This window comes from Neovison vison, chromosome X, assembly GCF_020171115.1.
Source record: "Neovison vison isolate M4711 chromosome X, ASM_NN_V1, whole genome shotgun sequence".
NCBI lineage: Eukaryota > Metazoa > Chordata > Mammalia > Carnivora > Mustelidae > Neogale > Neogale vison.
The window spans coordinates 117,190,846-117,206,142 of record NC_058105.1 but is presented as its reverse complement, the minus strand read 5'-3'; the positions used below and the strand labels follow the sequence as shown (position 1 = coordinate 117,206,142).

At 38.1% G+C, this 15,297-nt stretch overlaps 1 protein-coding gene across 4 annotated transcripts in view; it reads left to right on the top strand.

Moving 5' to 3' along the window:
* CDKL5 (cyclin dependent kinase like 5) overlaps nt 1–15,297 on the top strand; it is a 206,227-nt gene that overhangs the window by 135,559 nt on the left and 55,371 nt on the right. For all 4 annotated transcript variants that reach the window (XM_044235916.1, XM_044235915.1, XM_044235914.1 and 1 more), the window contains exon 4: nt 5,446–5,491. In XM_044235916.1, the coding sequence (XP_044091851.1) occupies nt 5,446–5,491 (46 nt within the window). The remainder of the gene's footprint in view (nt 1–5,445; nt 5,492–15,297) is intronic.

The window sequence follows — 15,297 nt, the reverse complement described above, 5'->3', positions numbered from 1 at the left end:
GTGGGTTCAGCAAACAGCTTATTCTCACAACTCTGCACAGGTGATCCAGCCTCAGCCCAGCCAACCCAATGAGAACAAATTTGCTGGGAATCCAGGTTTTGACCTTGGTCTCAGGTGCATCAAACTGCATTTGAAGACTCAGTGGCTGAAAAACCCCAACTAGCCTTTCAGGTGCCAGACCTAGTGAATCTCTTCCAATCTTAGTAGGGATGAGTTTTTAAAAAGCAGGGGGCAGGGACGTGTACCCTATGAAAAGACATGGGAAGATAAAGAAAACACTGCTCTGAAGATTTAGAAGCAACGCATCTTTCTAAAAATGATTTTTTGTAACAAGCAGATGCAGTCTCCCGAAGGAGAGCCAGGAGGATATGACCTCTATAGTGAGAGCAAGTTGAAACAAGGCAAAAATTGAAGTCCAAGTCAGCTGAGATAGGATGATAGAGAAACCTAAAATGGAGGAAATAAAAGAACAAAATTGATGTAGCAGTTTTGATTAATTCACTCATGAAATACTTACTGAACCTACTATGTGCCTGCTGTTCTAGGCACTTACGCAGTAGTGAATAAAACATACAAAGCAACAATGAGAGAGCAAATCTAAAAGTTAACAAGGTTTCTAGTGAAAAATACTAGGAAAACAGGTATAGAAACAACATTTAAGGTTGCTAGAGGAAAATTTTTCTAATTTCATTGATTTCCAGATAATATTAGTTCAACACCCCCCCGCCACTCTCTTCTAGGTATATTCTGGTAATTTAAAATTTTTATTCCAAGGAAGAGCCCTAATAGGATCTAGGCAGAATCAAAGGTACATATGTTGGAACAAAAATCAGATGGGCCTCAGACTCCATTTTCTCCCTCTTAGAAGGAGAAGAAAGTAGATGGAGAAGAGGAAGTACATGGATTTTGTTATGGACTTTTTACTCCTATATGCTGGAAGATTGCTTCAATAAACATACAAACCTACAATGTCTGTGATGTGAATGGCACTTTCCAGGGCTTTGCAGTGATACAACTTTACAGGGATCCTGAAGATGGAGAGCATAAGGTTGCCTTCCCAAGAATTCTGTGCCTGCCAAGTTGCCAATCATGTGTGGGGACATGCACACATGTAATGACTTGGAAAATAGGTACTTCTTCAGAGAGCTATTCAAAGATGCACATTGAGCAAAAACTTAATGCAAATCAAGCTTTACAAAAATATGAAAACCAACGGTAGACAAGGACTAGAGGTAAAGACTGAAGGCAATAAAATATACAAAGAAATATAGATTACATATAATTGCTCATGGGTGTATAATTATAAATTAAATAAAACAGCCAAAATCTATTCTCAAAAATAAATTAGACAAAATGGTAAAAGAACAACCAGGGTCTATAATCCCAGATGAATTTAATATCTTTTTTTTTTTTAAGATTTTATTTATTTATTTGACAGAGATCACAAGTAGGCAGAGAGGCAGGCAGAGAGAGAGAGAGGAGGAAGCAGGCTCCTGCTGAGCAGAGAGCCCGATTCGGGACTCGATCCCAGGACCCTGAGATCATGACCTGAGCTGAAGGCAGCGGCTTAACCCACTGAGCCACCCAGGCGCCCCTATAATCCCAGATAAATTTAAAACAGATCACAGTAGGGGCACCTGGGTGGCTCAGTCGGTTAAGTGTTCGACTCATGGTTTCAGCTCAGGTCATGATCTCAGGGTTGTGGGATCAAGCCCCATGTAAGGCTCAGCATGTGGAATCTGCTTGAGATTCTTTCCCCTTTCTTTTCCCTTCCCCTCTTATGTGTGCTTACGTGTGCTTTCTCTGTCTCTTAAGTAAAAGTAAATAAATAAAACAAGTCACAATAATTTACGTTGGTTCTAACATAAGAATCAACAGATCAATCATGTAGACTAAATTAGAAAGCTCTGAAAGAAAATCGAGTATATATGTAAGAATGCTAAGATACAACAAAGAACTAAAAGTCCAAGGTAAAGAGTGTAGGGAAAGTTGATTCAGTATTTAGAATTATATTAAATACAGATTCCTTCACCATATCATATATTAAATGACAGGTAGATAAAGGTTAAGGAAAGAAATTAAATCATTTAAATATTGAGACATAAAGGTGGATGAGGGGTGCCTGGGTGACTCAGTGGGTTAGGCCTCTGCCTTCAGCTCTGGTCATGATCTCAGGGTCCTGGGATTGAGCCCCGTGTAGGGCTCTCTGCTCAGCAGGGAGCCTGCTTCCCCCTCCCCCTCTGCCTGTCTCTCTGCCTACTTGTGATCTCTCTGTCAAATAAATAAATAAAATCTTTTAATAATAAATAAATGTGTATGAATATTAACCATACTCAGGCTAAGTAAGGACTTTGAACACAAAAGTAGTGAACATAAAGGCATATATCAATAAATGTGACTATAAACAAATCAATAAATGTGTAATTATAAGTTACATTCAACAACAACCAAACCCTAAATAATTTAATGACCACAACAATCTGCGGAAGATACTTGTAACAAAAATTGGCAACAGGTTCACATCCATGAATCATCAAGAAAAATATTAAGCTTAGTTGACTTTTTTTCCACTTACCAGTTGATAGAATAAAACTTCTGTGACCTCACTGATGTCTGAATACTTTTTTCAGTGATTGTATTTACTATTGGTTATGGTTATAGAGTGGGTGTTCTTATATATTGCTAAAGGGAATCGTGAGATGATATATTTTTGTGTATCTGTTTTGGCAGTATTAGGAGCCTTTAATGTTCATACTGTTGGACCCAGATATATCACCTGCAGAATTTATGGGAATAAAGATGCAGATGTTGAAGTATTGACAGTTAAATAATAATCCATTAAAAAATAATTGTTTTAAAATTATTTAATGACAGGTTAAAATGTATCTCATACAATATCAAGTGAAATAAAAACATATAACATTGTATATAAATATTACTGTTCCAATTTGAGAAAATTTTACTGGGAAAAAATAAACCAAAATGCTAGCAAGGTTTATTATACCTTTTATGTTTTATGTTTTATATAATGAGTTTACATTATTTTTAAGCAGTTTGAATAAAAGTATAATGTTAAATTCTTTCCAGTATCTTCTGCTCTTAAATGCATGTAGTTTCCACTAAAGATTGAGTTGATTTTATGTAGAAAACTTCATCCATTTTGTTTCATTCTTTAAGTAAATATATAAACTGTATTGAGTGAGAGAGAGAGAGAGAGTGTGTGTGTGTGGAGACAGGATTTCCATGGTATTGATGAAAGGAAAAAGAGTAAATGCTTAATTTTATTTGACCCATTTTCAGGTAACTTTTATACAGAAATTAATCAATTTCTTTCTTCAAGATGATGTAAATAAGTTTGTTGTAAAAGTAAATTTGTAGTCCTATCCTGGGCGAATTTGAATTAAGCAAGACCTTTTATAAAATCAGACAAAGTTAATATTTAGGATGCAATAAAAAGATGTGTTGGCATGTGTGTAGTGAGCACTGGGTATTATATAAGACAGATGAATTACCTCTACCTATGGAACCAATAATACCTTGTGTGTTAATTAATTAAATTTAAATTTTAAAAAATGCCTTGGGTGGTATGACTTGGAAGATGTCTCAGCTGAAATGCAAGCAGGTTTTTTTGGTTTTGTTTTGTTTGGTTTGGTAAGATTTTATTTTTATTTACTAGAGAGAGAGCAGGGGTAGGAGTAGAGGGAGAAGCAGACTCCTCACCGAGCAGGGGGCACAATACAGGGCTCAATACAGGGCTCTACGTGGGACTGGATATCGGGACCTGGGATTGTGACCTGAGCCAAAGGCAGACTTTTAATGGACTGAGCCACCCAGGTGGCCCAAAATGTGAGCAGTTTTACTCTCTTCCTGGATGCATATCATGCTGCCTCTTTGTGTCTGGAGCCAAGTTTCCTGATAGTGTTTGTTCTTAATCTTATGCCATTCATCGGTGATTGGCTAGCCTGTTGAGAAGGAGCAGAGTATGAAAATGGTTATCACTGTGTTAAGAGGGCGTAGCATACCTAGCAGACTTACCTGGTACTACCTGTACTAATATTCTAGCCGATATCCCCCATATCACTTTAAATTTGCCATTATTTCTTCCCAATAAGGAAACACTTCCAATATCAGAAAGTACCTGGAAGGCCGAGTACAAAAAAATTATATCCCAGAAGCTGTCTGTACTCTACAATCCTATCAGTCCTCCATTAACAACAAAAATGTAATATTCTTAACAAGCTTTTTCCTCAGTAGCCTATAGCACTTTCAGATGAATTTTTTTTTCCTATAACAAAGATGAAAGCTGATATTTTCTTATTTCAAGGGGCAGATGAAAAACAGAGAGGATTTGATTTTACAGACCTAGTTACGACTCAGGGATTGTTGTTGAGCATAAGAATTAAGAAATGGTCATTTCTCAGCCCACCCCACCACCGCTTTCATGATCCCTCTTTGCTTTTATAAACAACTAAAGAAAAGTGTTTATTTTTAATAAGTTAATGATTTGTACCTTGTTGATTATTGCCTGCTATTGTGTGCATTTTTAAAGCCTTTGTTTTGATGTGGGGACACTCTTTTATTTAAAGGTTTGCTCCTACAGATCTGAAAGTATACCCACTTTCACTACAAAAAAGCAGACTTGAGTCATTCAGAAGACCTTCCTGTATCACATGTTGGCTTTGAATTATTTTGCCAAAAGCTTTTTTTATTCCTTTTATAGACCAGAATTAGACATGAGTTATTTAACCTCATGGTGCTTAGTTCTGAGCATTTCCGTTTCCTTTCCAGACCTTGTATTTTTTTGAAATGTTTCAGTTTCAAGTAGGGTCCTGCTCACAAACTGCTTCTGTTCAGGAGAGCAAAATAAGGGCAGGAAGGAGGTAGTGATTGGTATTTGGTGGCAGATGTTTATCTCTCTTTGGCATTGAAATGACCCTCAATAGGGAGAACTGGTGAACTAGATCCGTTTGTTACAAAAAGTTAAGCGAAGGGAGGAAACTTTCAAGGGGAATTCTACTACCATCAACTACCGAGTAATGCAGAAGCCTTTTCTCTGCTCTAGAAGCCCAATTAAAATGTTTCTCTGAGTTTCAGATGGAAGTAACAAATGATGGTATATTGTATTGTCAGTCATCCTGGCATTTTTGTGTAGCCTCAAGACATCGACACTTCTGGTTTGTCCATGGTCTATCACCAATCTCCTCTCTCGGTCCCCTTCTCTCGCCCCCTTATTTTTTTTCCTTTCCTGACAATGTCTGTAGGGTGGTAAGAAAGAGAATTTTGGAACCAGGAAATGAGGGCCTGAGAGAGAAGAGGGTCTGTTTGTTTACTCTCTGGTTTCTTGCTATACTATCCCCGAATATACCCCCAGACAATTGGGATTCCCGGTTTCGAAAACACTGGGAAATGACTTTCTGCCTCTTTTTTTTTTTTTTTTTTTTGCAGGAAACGCATGAAATTGTGGCAATCAAGAAATTCAAGGACAGTGAAGGTATATATATTTATATATATATATTTTTTCCTTTTTGTATTTAGTCCTTGTGAATAGGATATGGAAGAGATAGGATCTAGCTATCTAGACTTTGCTCCTGAAATTTTAAAGTCTCCATCTCAGAAAGCGAGTATAGCTTATTTGTTATCATATTTTGCTTTGGAACATTTGGCTCCTTTTGTGTGAATCTTTTCATATCTCATGATATTAGAAAATTTATCTTATATTTTAAGGTACAGTCAGCATTGTGGAAATCTTGCTTCAGATGCTGAGTAGAAGGCATGCTATTTATGCTATTCCTAAATATTATTAAAATGAGAAGACCAATTTGAAGTAAATATTTTTGTGAGTTCACATAGTAATTGCTGTTTGAAGGGCTTTGGAATTGGTTATTGTGATCTCCGGTTTCCAGTCCATTAGAAATACAAGGATAAGTGGTATGTAGATAGTATGAAGAAAATGATGTTATATTTAAAATAATTCATTTGAAGAATAAAAGCTTTTCAAGAAGAAATTCCGTAGTTGGAGTCCTTGGTTACGTCCAGACCATTTCAGATGGAGTATTAAAATTACTCTATGCTGGGCAAGAAAATCTTAAATAAAACATTAAAAAGAAAGTAATGTATAAAATATAAATAAAGCATCTCAGTAGTCATTAGGTTTTAAGTCTAGACTATTGGTCACCTAAATATAGACAAGTAGAGAAATTTACCATGAAGGCACATATGGCCTTTCAGAAGCTCTAGGCAGCATTTTCCCAAATTTTTCTACAGAGACCCACAGAAATATTTTTTTACATTCTGATCCAGTATCCACATACAGAACATCCTATATATAACTGAAGCAAAAATGTCACAAAACTATTATCCTAACGTGAGTTTCTTCATTTTCTGTTCTTTCCTGCTCATATAAATTCACAGAAATGCTTATTTGTGGCATCAATGTGACATTAATTTTTTTACCACTGAATCATAACTTGCTTTGTGGAAAGTAGTGCTAAGAGGACCGGCATAGCGTTAACTTTCCTATCTAATTGGAAGTATGACAATAGCAGTCATAGCCTACCTCCATCAGCACACATTGACTAAGTCCTGGAAGACACCAGCATCTATGTTTGTGAACAGTTTCCTCACTCCTACTTTAGAGACTTAGCAAACATTAAATAACAAAAAGGGCTCACTAATAAAGTCCTGGGGTAGATTCAGTAGTATTTGATAGAACCCACCTCTGATGTTCTGGTTATGTGGAGCACATCACATCATCTGGGAAACCCTTAGCAGCCATTGTCTTGCCAGCCTTAAAAAGAAGGCAATAATTAAAAAAAAAAAATGCATTTAGCTTGTTGTAAAGAAAAAAAATCTGCTCTAAATGATGTACCTGTAGTCCAACAGGAAACAATAGCCCCAGGCCAGTCCACTCTGAGACCACTGGCAGTGAGCTCTTTGAGCAGTGGCTTTGGGCTAACCACAGGTGGCCAAGAGACAAATGGTGATCTACTAAAAAGAGTGGTTGCAACAGTAGATCAAAGCATAACCTTTGCCTTCAAGTAAAGACTTCTGACTGTGCATTCATCTTGTAAGGCACATCGTTACCACCAAAAATAATAATTGTCGTGAAGTTTTTGAAAGGCAGTACAGTCTAGGTCACGTATGCCATTGCTTTAAAAACAAAAAACAAAACAAAGCAACAACAAAACAAGAAAAAAAAAAACTAAGTTGCCATATTCTTCACAATCCCTGTTCTGTGCATACCAATTCTTAGCTTCAGTTAAACCATGTGTTTGTACCTGATACCTTCAGAGTGGTAATCAGTAGCATATCTGTTGAGATTTACTGAGCACTGAGCCAGGTGCTGTAAGAGGCATGAAGATAAGTCAGGTGTGTGTAATTTCAGAAAGCTTGGTAGGATTAAGACCTGTTTAAAAAAAAAAAATAGCAATAAAAAGGAGTAGAAAGCAGTCAGTGCCTGAATGAATTTGAGTAATTTTGAGGCAAGACACATTGTTTCTAGCTGTGGCATCCAGAAAGTCTATGAATAGTCTAGACATTATATAAAACATTTGATCAGCCTTCATTTCTGTGTGCTGACAAAGCATGAATCCCCTCTGCCCTCATCTCTGCCAGACCATTATCAGTTACCAGAGCTCAGGGACATGCAGCCTTATCACCCACCCATAATAGAACTAAGGGAACGTGTGTGGTGAGCAGCCCTTCTGGAATGTGAAGTGCACATAAATAGTTCAGTACAGATGGGAATGTCCATTCAACCCCTATGGCAGTCACTTAATTCTGAACCATTTGATCAGCTTAAATTTCAGTCAGGACAGTTCTAATAAAAATAGAGTTTCAGGGCGCCTGGGTGGCTCAGTGGGTTAAAGCCTCTGCCTTCAGCTCAGGTCATGATCCCAGGGTCCTAGGCTCGAGCCCCGCATCGGGCTCTTTGCTTGGCGGGGAGCCTGCTTCCTCCTCTCTCTCTGCCTGCCTCTCTGCCTACGTGAGCTCTCTGTCAAATAAATAAATAAAATCTTTTTAAAAAATAGAGTTCTATCATAATTCCTTATTGTCATATAGTTCTTATTAATCTCATTTATTAGTTACTCTAAAAATATTCTGCTGTTATTATGATAGTGAATGTTCTAAACCCAGTGTTTAAAAATCTTTGTGAAGATCATGAAATAATCCTATAAAAACGCTTACACTGAAATAGAATCTGAACTTGGTCTGATTTGCATTCAGGCTAGTCAAGTATTCTCATACTGATAATATAAAGGGATATTTTGTGAGAGTATATATTATCTCCTATTAGCTTTAAAAGATTGTGATCATCTCCTATTTTCTTATTAAATTCATATTTATCCACAAATTTATATAAAATGTTTTTGAAAGTACATTTTAAGGTAGACCACTATTTAATTCAAGCTGTTCTTATTATCCCAGGATAATAGACGCCTATCTAAAATGGGAACCAAACTTTAATAGTAAATAAAAAGTTAGACTGGAACTTCAAGTTGGGAAAACGGAACAAAAATAATAAAAATAAGTTACTTTATCTTATAGTTAACAAAATTTGGATTATAATAGCAACTATTTGCTGTTCCTTAGAAAAAAAGAATCAAGTGTTACCTTTTTTGGGAGATTAAAAAAAAAAGAGACTCATTAAAAAATACACCAAGGGCTTTGTCAGTTTTCCCTTTATTTTTGTCCCTGTCTCTCTGTCTTCATCCTAGTCAGTTTTTTATTCTCCAGTTACTAGCTGTTAGAACTCCATCAGATCATATATCAGTGTCTTTTGTCTATGATTTTGCTTAAGACTGACATACTGGGTCGGGATACAAACTCATGTTAAAGTGGAGGACTTGTGTGAGTGATGACATTTTTATCTGAGATCTCTTCATTAGTTAATATTTTTTAATTTTGATCACTTTTGCCTCTTTATTCATTATCATCAATGTAGAGTTTCAGTTAATTTTTTTAAAAGATTTTATTTATTTATTTGACAGGCAGAGATCACAAGTAGGCAGAGAAGCAGGCAGAGGGAGAGAGGAGGAAGCAGTTTCCCTGCTGAACAGAAAGCCCAATGCGGGGCTCGATCCCGGGACTCTGGGATCATGAACCTGAGCCGAAGGCAGAGGTTTTAAGCCACTGAGCCACCCAGGTGCCCCTCAGTTAATATTTTTTAAGAGAGAGAGAGAGTGCACCCACACATCCGAGTGGTGGGAAGGGACAGAGGGAGAAGAAGAGGGAGAATCTTAAGCAGGCTCTGAGCCTAGCACAGAGCCCAAAGCACAGCTTGATCTCATGACCCATGAGACCATGACCTGAGCTAAAACCAAGAGTCAGACGCTTAACTGATTGAGCCACCCAGGTGCCCCTGTGAGTTTTCTATTAATGTAAATTCTCAGAGAAACATTAGCTATAAACACCTAATCATCTAGGAGTCTTCATAGTATTAGTTCTATTTAGTATTTGGATTTTCTGAGAAGAGGAAAAATGACTACAGCCCAAAGAGTTACTAGAAATGATTCCAATGAAAGATATTTTTTGGACTATGTATAATGATAAATTTAGCCTAATTCATCTACCCTTCCTATAACTCGAATTTTGTACAATGAGATTTGATGTTCAGATGATAATCTTCTGTCACTGTGGAAAGCTCATTCTCATGCACACACCTATACAAATGTCTGCCATCCACAAGTTAGTGAATAATCCAATAGCCATGATTTAGCCTAGATAGATTTGAATTAACAAGAATTATAAACATTGTGTGTTCATATTTTACTTGAGAAGGTCCTGTGATCTAGGATTTTTTTTTTTCTAAGCAAACACTTTATTTCAGGTATAAGGAATGAGCTAATCACATATTTTCTATATTATCGTTGAGAGAAGATTTAATAAATGGCTAAATTGATAAATAGCATATCAATTGTTTATCATCAAGATTTCTTAAGTATTTTAGAGTTTTGAAAATGCTTTGTCCTCCTGGTCTATTTAAATCATTCTCCAATCTTTTTTTAAAATTATTAATTTTTAATTTTTTATAAACATATAATATATTTTTATCCCCAGGGGTACAGGTCTGTGAATCACCAGGTTTACACACTTCACAGCACTCACCAAGGCACATACCCTCCCCAATGTCCATAACCCCACCCCCCTTCTCCCAACTCCCCTCCCCCCAGCACCCCTCAGTTTGTTTTGTGAGATTAAGAGTCACTTATGGTTTGTCTCCCTCCCGATCCCATCTTGTTTCATTTATTCTTCTCCTACCCACTTAAGCCCCCATGTTGCATCACCACTTCCTCATATCAGGGAGATCATATGATAGTTGTCTTTCTCCAATTGACTTATTTCGCTAAGCATGATACGCTCTAGTTCCATCCACGTTGTTAGGAATTATTTTTGACATACCTTTGGATCTTCTGATGTGAGAACATCTTTTGCTTCTTAGGACTTTTTAGTCTTTCCCTAAAAGTACAGGTGATGGGTTCAGGAGGGTCACTGGGCCTTGCTATGTGGCAAGGAGGCTGATTCTCAGGGAGCTGTATGGTAGTCCATAGTTAAGATGGAATATAGGTTGTGCCTCTACTTTTATATCAAGTAAAATGGCTTGCATTTCATATCCTGCTTATCTTTTCTGTAGATAAATATTTTTTCTCTTGGAATGGACATATTTATTTTTTTTAAACATGAGAAAATATTTAATTGGTCATCCTTTCCTTCCTCCATTTGATTTCATCCTTATTTTTACCCAGACTTTAGAAAGCTCTATCCTGATCTCTGGATTGAGGAAACTCTGGTCTCATTTTGTACAATGGTACAAAATAAGAGTTCATAGTCTTTGGTCCTTAAATTAAGAAACCAGATTTCTCTATAAGAGAGGCCTTAAACTTTCCTACCTTTGGTTAAACAGAGAATTCAGTTAATGAAGCTTAAGCATTCTGGCTACTCGTGATTTCACCACATTTCTTTTAATGTCCAGAATGGAACTCTTTCAAGCTTCAGGGATTCTTCTAGGATTTGATGAATATTTGTACCTTTCATAATTTAATAAATTTCTTTTGTGCTTTACCCAGTCTTCATTGCTGAAGATTTAATGATTTTCTTTTCTTTTCTTCTTTTTTTTTTTTTGGTATATATGGTGGCAGTACCGCCATTCAGACCCCTTGGCCATGTTAATTACCCTCTTGGTGGTATTCCTTCTTTAGTCAGGGCAACCAGACTCAAATACGGTACCCTTATGGTTTTGCACAAAGATGGGTTGGCTTTTTTCTCCTCCATTGTATCCACTTAAAGGTCCATTTTGGGGGGCCTCTTTGGCTATACAAGAATGTCAGGTTTGTGATTTCATAAAGTAGGTTACAGCTATTTCTGGATATCTTTTCTGAGCCCTCAGTTCCTTAAAAATAGAGTTACGATAGAGTTTCTGCTAATCTTTAGATTTTTCTCTATTACTTACTTTGCATTTCTTTCACTCCTGTTTTTTTTTTTTCCTTAAGAATTGTTTTCTTTTACGTTAGTGAATCTCCCTTCTTGATTTTTAGTGTGTTAACTTGTCTGACTGGTGAGCTAAAAGTAGATTAGTTCTTTGTTTCTTTCTTATTTACCGTCCTTTCTCTACCCTGCCATTTAATCATCACTCCAAAGAATTTATATAACATTGTCAGACTTGCTGCCTGTACTAAGCTACACACCTTCACTGGTAACTGAGGACCAGGTCCATTGACATATACATAAGTAGAACTTGCATGAAAGCACCAGGTCTTAGATTTTGGAAGGACCTTCAGAATCATCTAGGAAAAGTCCAGCTCCGGTTTACAGCCAAGGAATCCAAGGCTCAAAGCTGCACAGGTAGTATGTAATTAACTGGGAAAGATGCAGACCTCAAAATCTTTGTCGAGTTTTTCTTCTACCCATAACACATACCATGTTGCTTTGCCACTCAGCTAAGCAGTAGCAGAGTGCAGACCTGAGCTTGGGTGTTCGGACTCATTCTCTAAAGCTTGCCCACTGCCTTATACCATGTTGCCTGCCTCCCTGTCTTCTACTCAGTGTGGCATTCCCTTCACTCACCCTGAGGAAGTTACTCTTTCTAGATGTGGTTTCTTCATTTGTAAACTGGAGAAACCCTAGCCTAAATAAACAGTCTGCAGGATTATTTCAACTGGAAGGCAGGGATTTTTGTGCTCCTGGCAGTAGGCTGTGCTACCACTTGTAAACAATGCCTCGCTGAAGAGCTTGGCTGCTTTCTGAACCTGAGGTGAGAAGCATGTGTACATACAATGTGCATTGCTTTTCCCCATTATCTCATCATTTAGTGCCACAGTTTTGTCCAAGTACAGGGTAGGCCAGGAGCCTTAAAAGTACTTAAAGAAACAAAAATAATAGGATAGACCAAGTAATGAAGAGTGTGCATTTTGCTTGCATTTAGGGAATTAGTAACTCCACTTCCTGCCTGTTCCCATTCATTACATTCTTAGTGCCAAAGTGCTTGCTTCAACTTTTAATATCTGTGACAGGCATACATTAGAGAAGCCTTCATTTCCTAAAATAGACAGGCAGCTCAAATGAGGTGGTTTTGGCCCCATATGCTAGGTGATTTTGTGAGCTGCTTTTCAAAGATTCATTTCTCTTTCTTCTTTAGCCATTTTTATGTAGAGTTAGTATAAATTTGAATGATGTCTATATCACAGAATAGCAAAATCCAGGGAGGTTTACGCTCATAATCAATGAGATTTTAATGGAAAGAAATAATTGATTATTAGATTTGGAAAAAGCCATGGGATTGTTTTTTAGGGTCTGTGTGGGTGGGGAGGGTGCCCATTTATTTAGTTACTTTATGAATGAAAAGTTAAGTGGCTTGCCCAACATCACATTTCACAGTGTTGGTTCATTGACAGGGTCCAAACTCCAGGTCTTCCAAATCCTACTCCAGGGTTTCTTCTAAAGCCATTCGACTTCAGCCATTCTGAGGTGGCTCTCTCTGTTCGCAAAATGAAACTGCCCCAAGCTGCTAATAATACAAAGCTCCCTTGTTTCAGTTGCTTTTTGGGTGCCAAGAATTCACCAAGCATTTGACTAGAAAAGATACACCAGTTGTATTTACTTTTGACTTAGTTGCAACATTCATTTGTACCCAGCTCCAGCAAAGCTTATGGATGTTGTTAAATATATATGTGTTCTTGACCCTTAGTCCTAAGGACTAAAAGTTAGTCCTTAGTTTTTTTGAAGCTCCCTATTTTATAATCACATATTGCAGAGGACAACCAGGCATGGAGATGAATAGGGGAAAATGACTTTAGTTTGTCTTCCTGCCTGAAAACCTGCCCTTCTCTAGCTTCTAGAGACAAGATGGAAAGCATTGTACTCAAAACTGAGAGGACAAAGTGCCTCTTGCTTGCCATCACGTTGCTGCCTCCCATGAATGAGAGCTAGCCACATATGAGTGAAGGTTTCCTCATTGATCCCTTTGTGCCAGGTGCAGTCCTAGGTGGTTGAGTGACTATTGTTGAATAGCAGAACTTGGGCCTGTCCTCTGAGAGCTCTTAGTTGAGCAGGGGTAGCCACCTGTAAGCAAAACAACCTATAAATAAAAATGGTGAGAAGGTCTGCGAAAGAAAAGCTCAAAGTAGAATGATAAGGAATAATAGGGATGAAAGCCTGCTTTGGTCTTGTGATCTGGGCAAAGCTTGTGAGGAGCGCTATTTAAACTGAAACCCAAAGAGGAACCAGCCCTGTAAGGAGTCTGAGTTGTAGAATGTCAGTTCCAGGCAGAGGGAACAAGTTCAAAGGCCCTAAGCTCGAAAGAATAACGTTGGAGCTATTTTGGGAATTGAAAGACTAATGTGAGGGAGGGGAAGGAAGGACACGAGATGGGGATGGAAAAGCAGACAGGAACCAGGTCATGAGTAACCCAGTGTACTTGTCTGTATTGAGTTATTGCCTTGTTAGAAGATCGTTTGCTTTGTATTGAAACCTGTGTGGCATTCTGTGTATTAGAGATAGGTGAACTTCAGTTTGATTACCCCAGTCTTGAAAGTAAACCAGATGGGGTAGCAGAGAAGCAGGTGAACCTACCTCATAGCACTAAAGTCTTTTTAGTGTTCCCTATGTTTTAGCTGTTCTAAAAGTCACAGAACACCACGTCCCTGGCTTAGCCCCAGTTTGCAAAACAGCTGGACCTCTGTCCCACCACAGTCCTCTAAGCCACTTTGGGAGATCCCTGATCACAACTCGTACATTCCCCCTATTGCCAGGTGGCCCCCACTGTGTCACATTCTTTTCCCGTGACTGGGCATGGGGAGGGCGGCTGTGAGACCGCAGTTCCCCGTTAACCCCCCCCCCCCCGGTGTGGACTGGGCTGGCTCACTGCTTATGCCACTGTTGGCCTTGGTACTGCTAATTCTTGCTTTCTGATAGGCAATATCTTTCTCTGTCCTTTTCTAATCTCTGCTCCAGCATTCCCCAACCGTTGTTTTTGCTGAAATAAGGAGGATATTTCACTTGTGTAACCATTCTCAAAGGAGTGTTGACTTTATGTTCCCTGTTTATTACAGATACTCTGGTGCTACAAAGCCCCTGTTTTTATTACTATCTCTTTATTCTTGAAACTCAGTTTGAACGGAGGCTGAGAAATGGGCTGGGATAGAAAATAATCTGAAAAGTACTCCTGGCTCCTGATGGAGAATCTTCCCTCCCTCATTTGGAGGGAAGATTCAGCCCCTTTTCTCTTGTGTATCTTGCTTAGGAAGCATTTGTCTCTAGGAGACATTTTCATCTTTCTCACTTTCATCCCCAAACTCCATTTTCTAATTCCCTGAACCTGAGGGCGGTTAGATATGACTGAACCTGAGACTCACAAAACTTAGACTCTCAAGCTTGGATTTTGACTATGACCCCAAACCTTGGGGACAAATGTGTTTTAGAATTTATAACTTTGGGGATTTAGAATGGAAATACTGCATGCTACTTTAGCACCTTGTAATCAGGTACTATTTCTAAAGTAAACATACTTTACATAAAATAAACATATCCCAGGGGGTACCTGGGTGGCTCACTGGGTTAAGCCTCTGCCTTCAGCTTCCGGGCTCTCTGCTCAGCAGGGAGCCTGTTTCCTCCTCTCTCTCTGGCTGCCTCTCTGCCTACTTGTGATCTCTGTCTGTCAAATAAATAAATAAAACCTTTAGGGGGAAAATAAATAAATAAATAAACATATCCCACATATTAAGTGGGATGAACAAAGAATATAAGTGGTCTCGTGTCAGTTCAGGTTTTACTTCTGAGGAGACTTGCCATAAACTTGGAAGA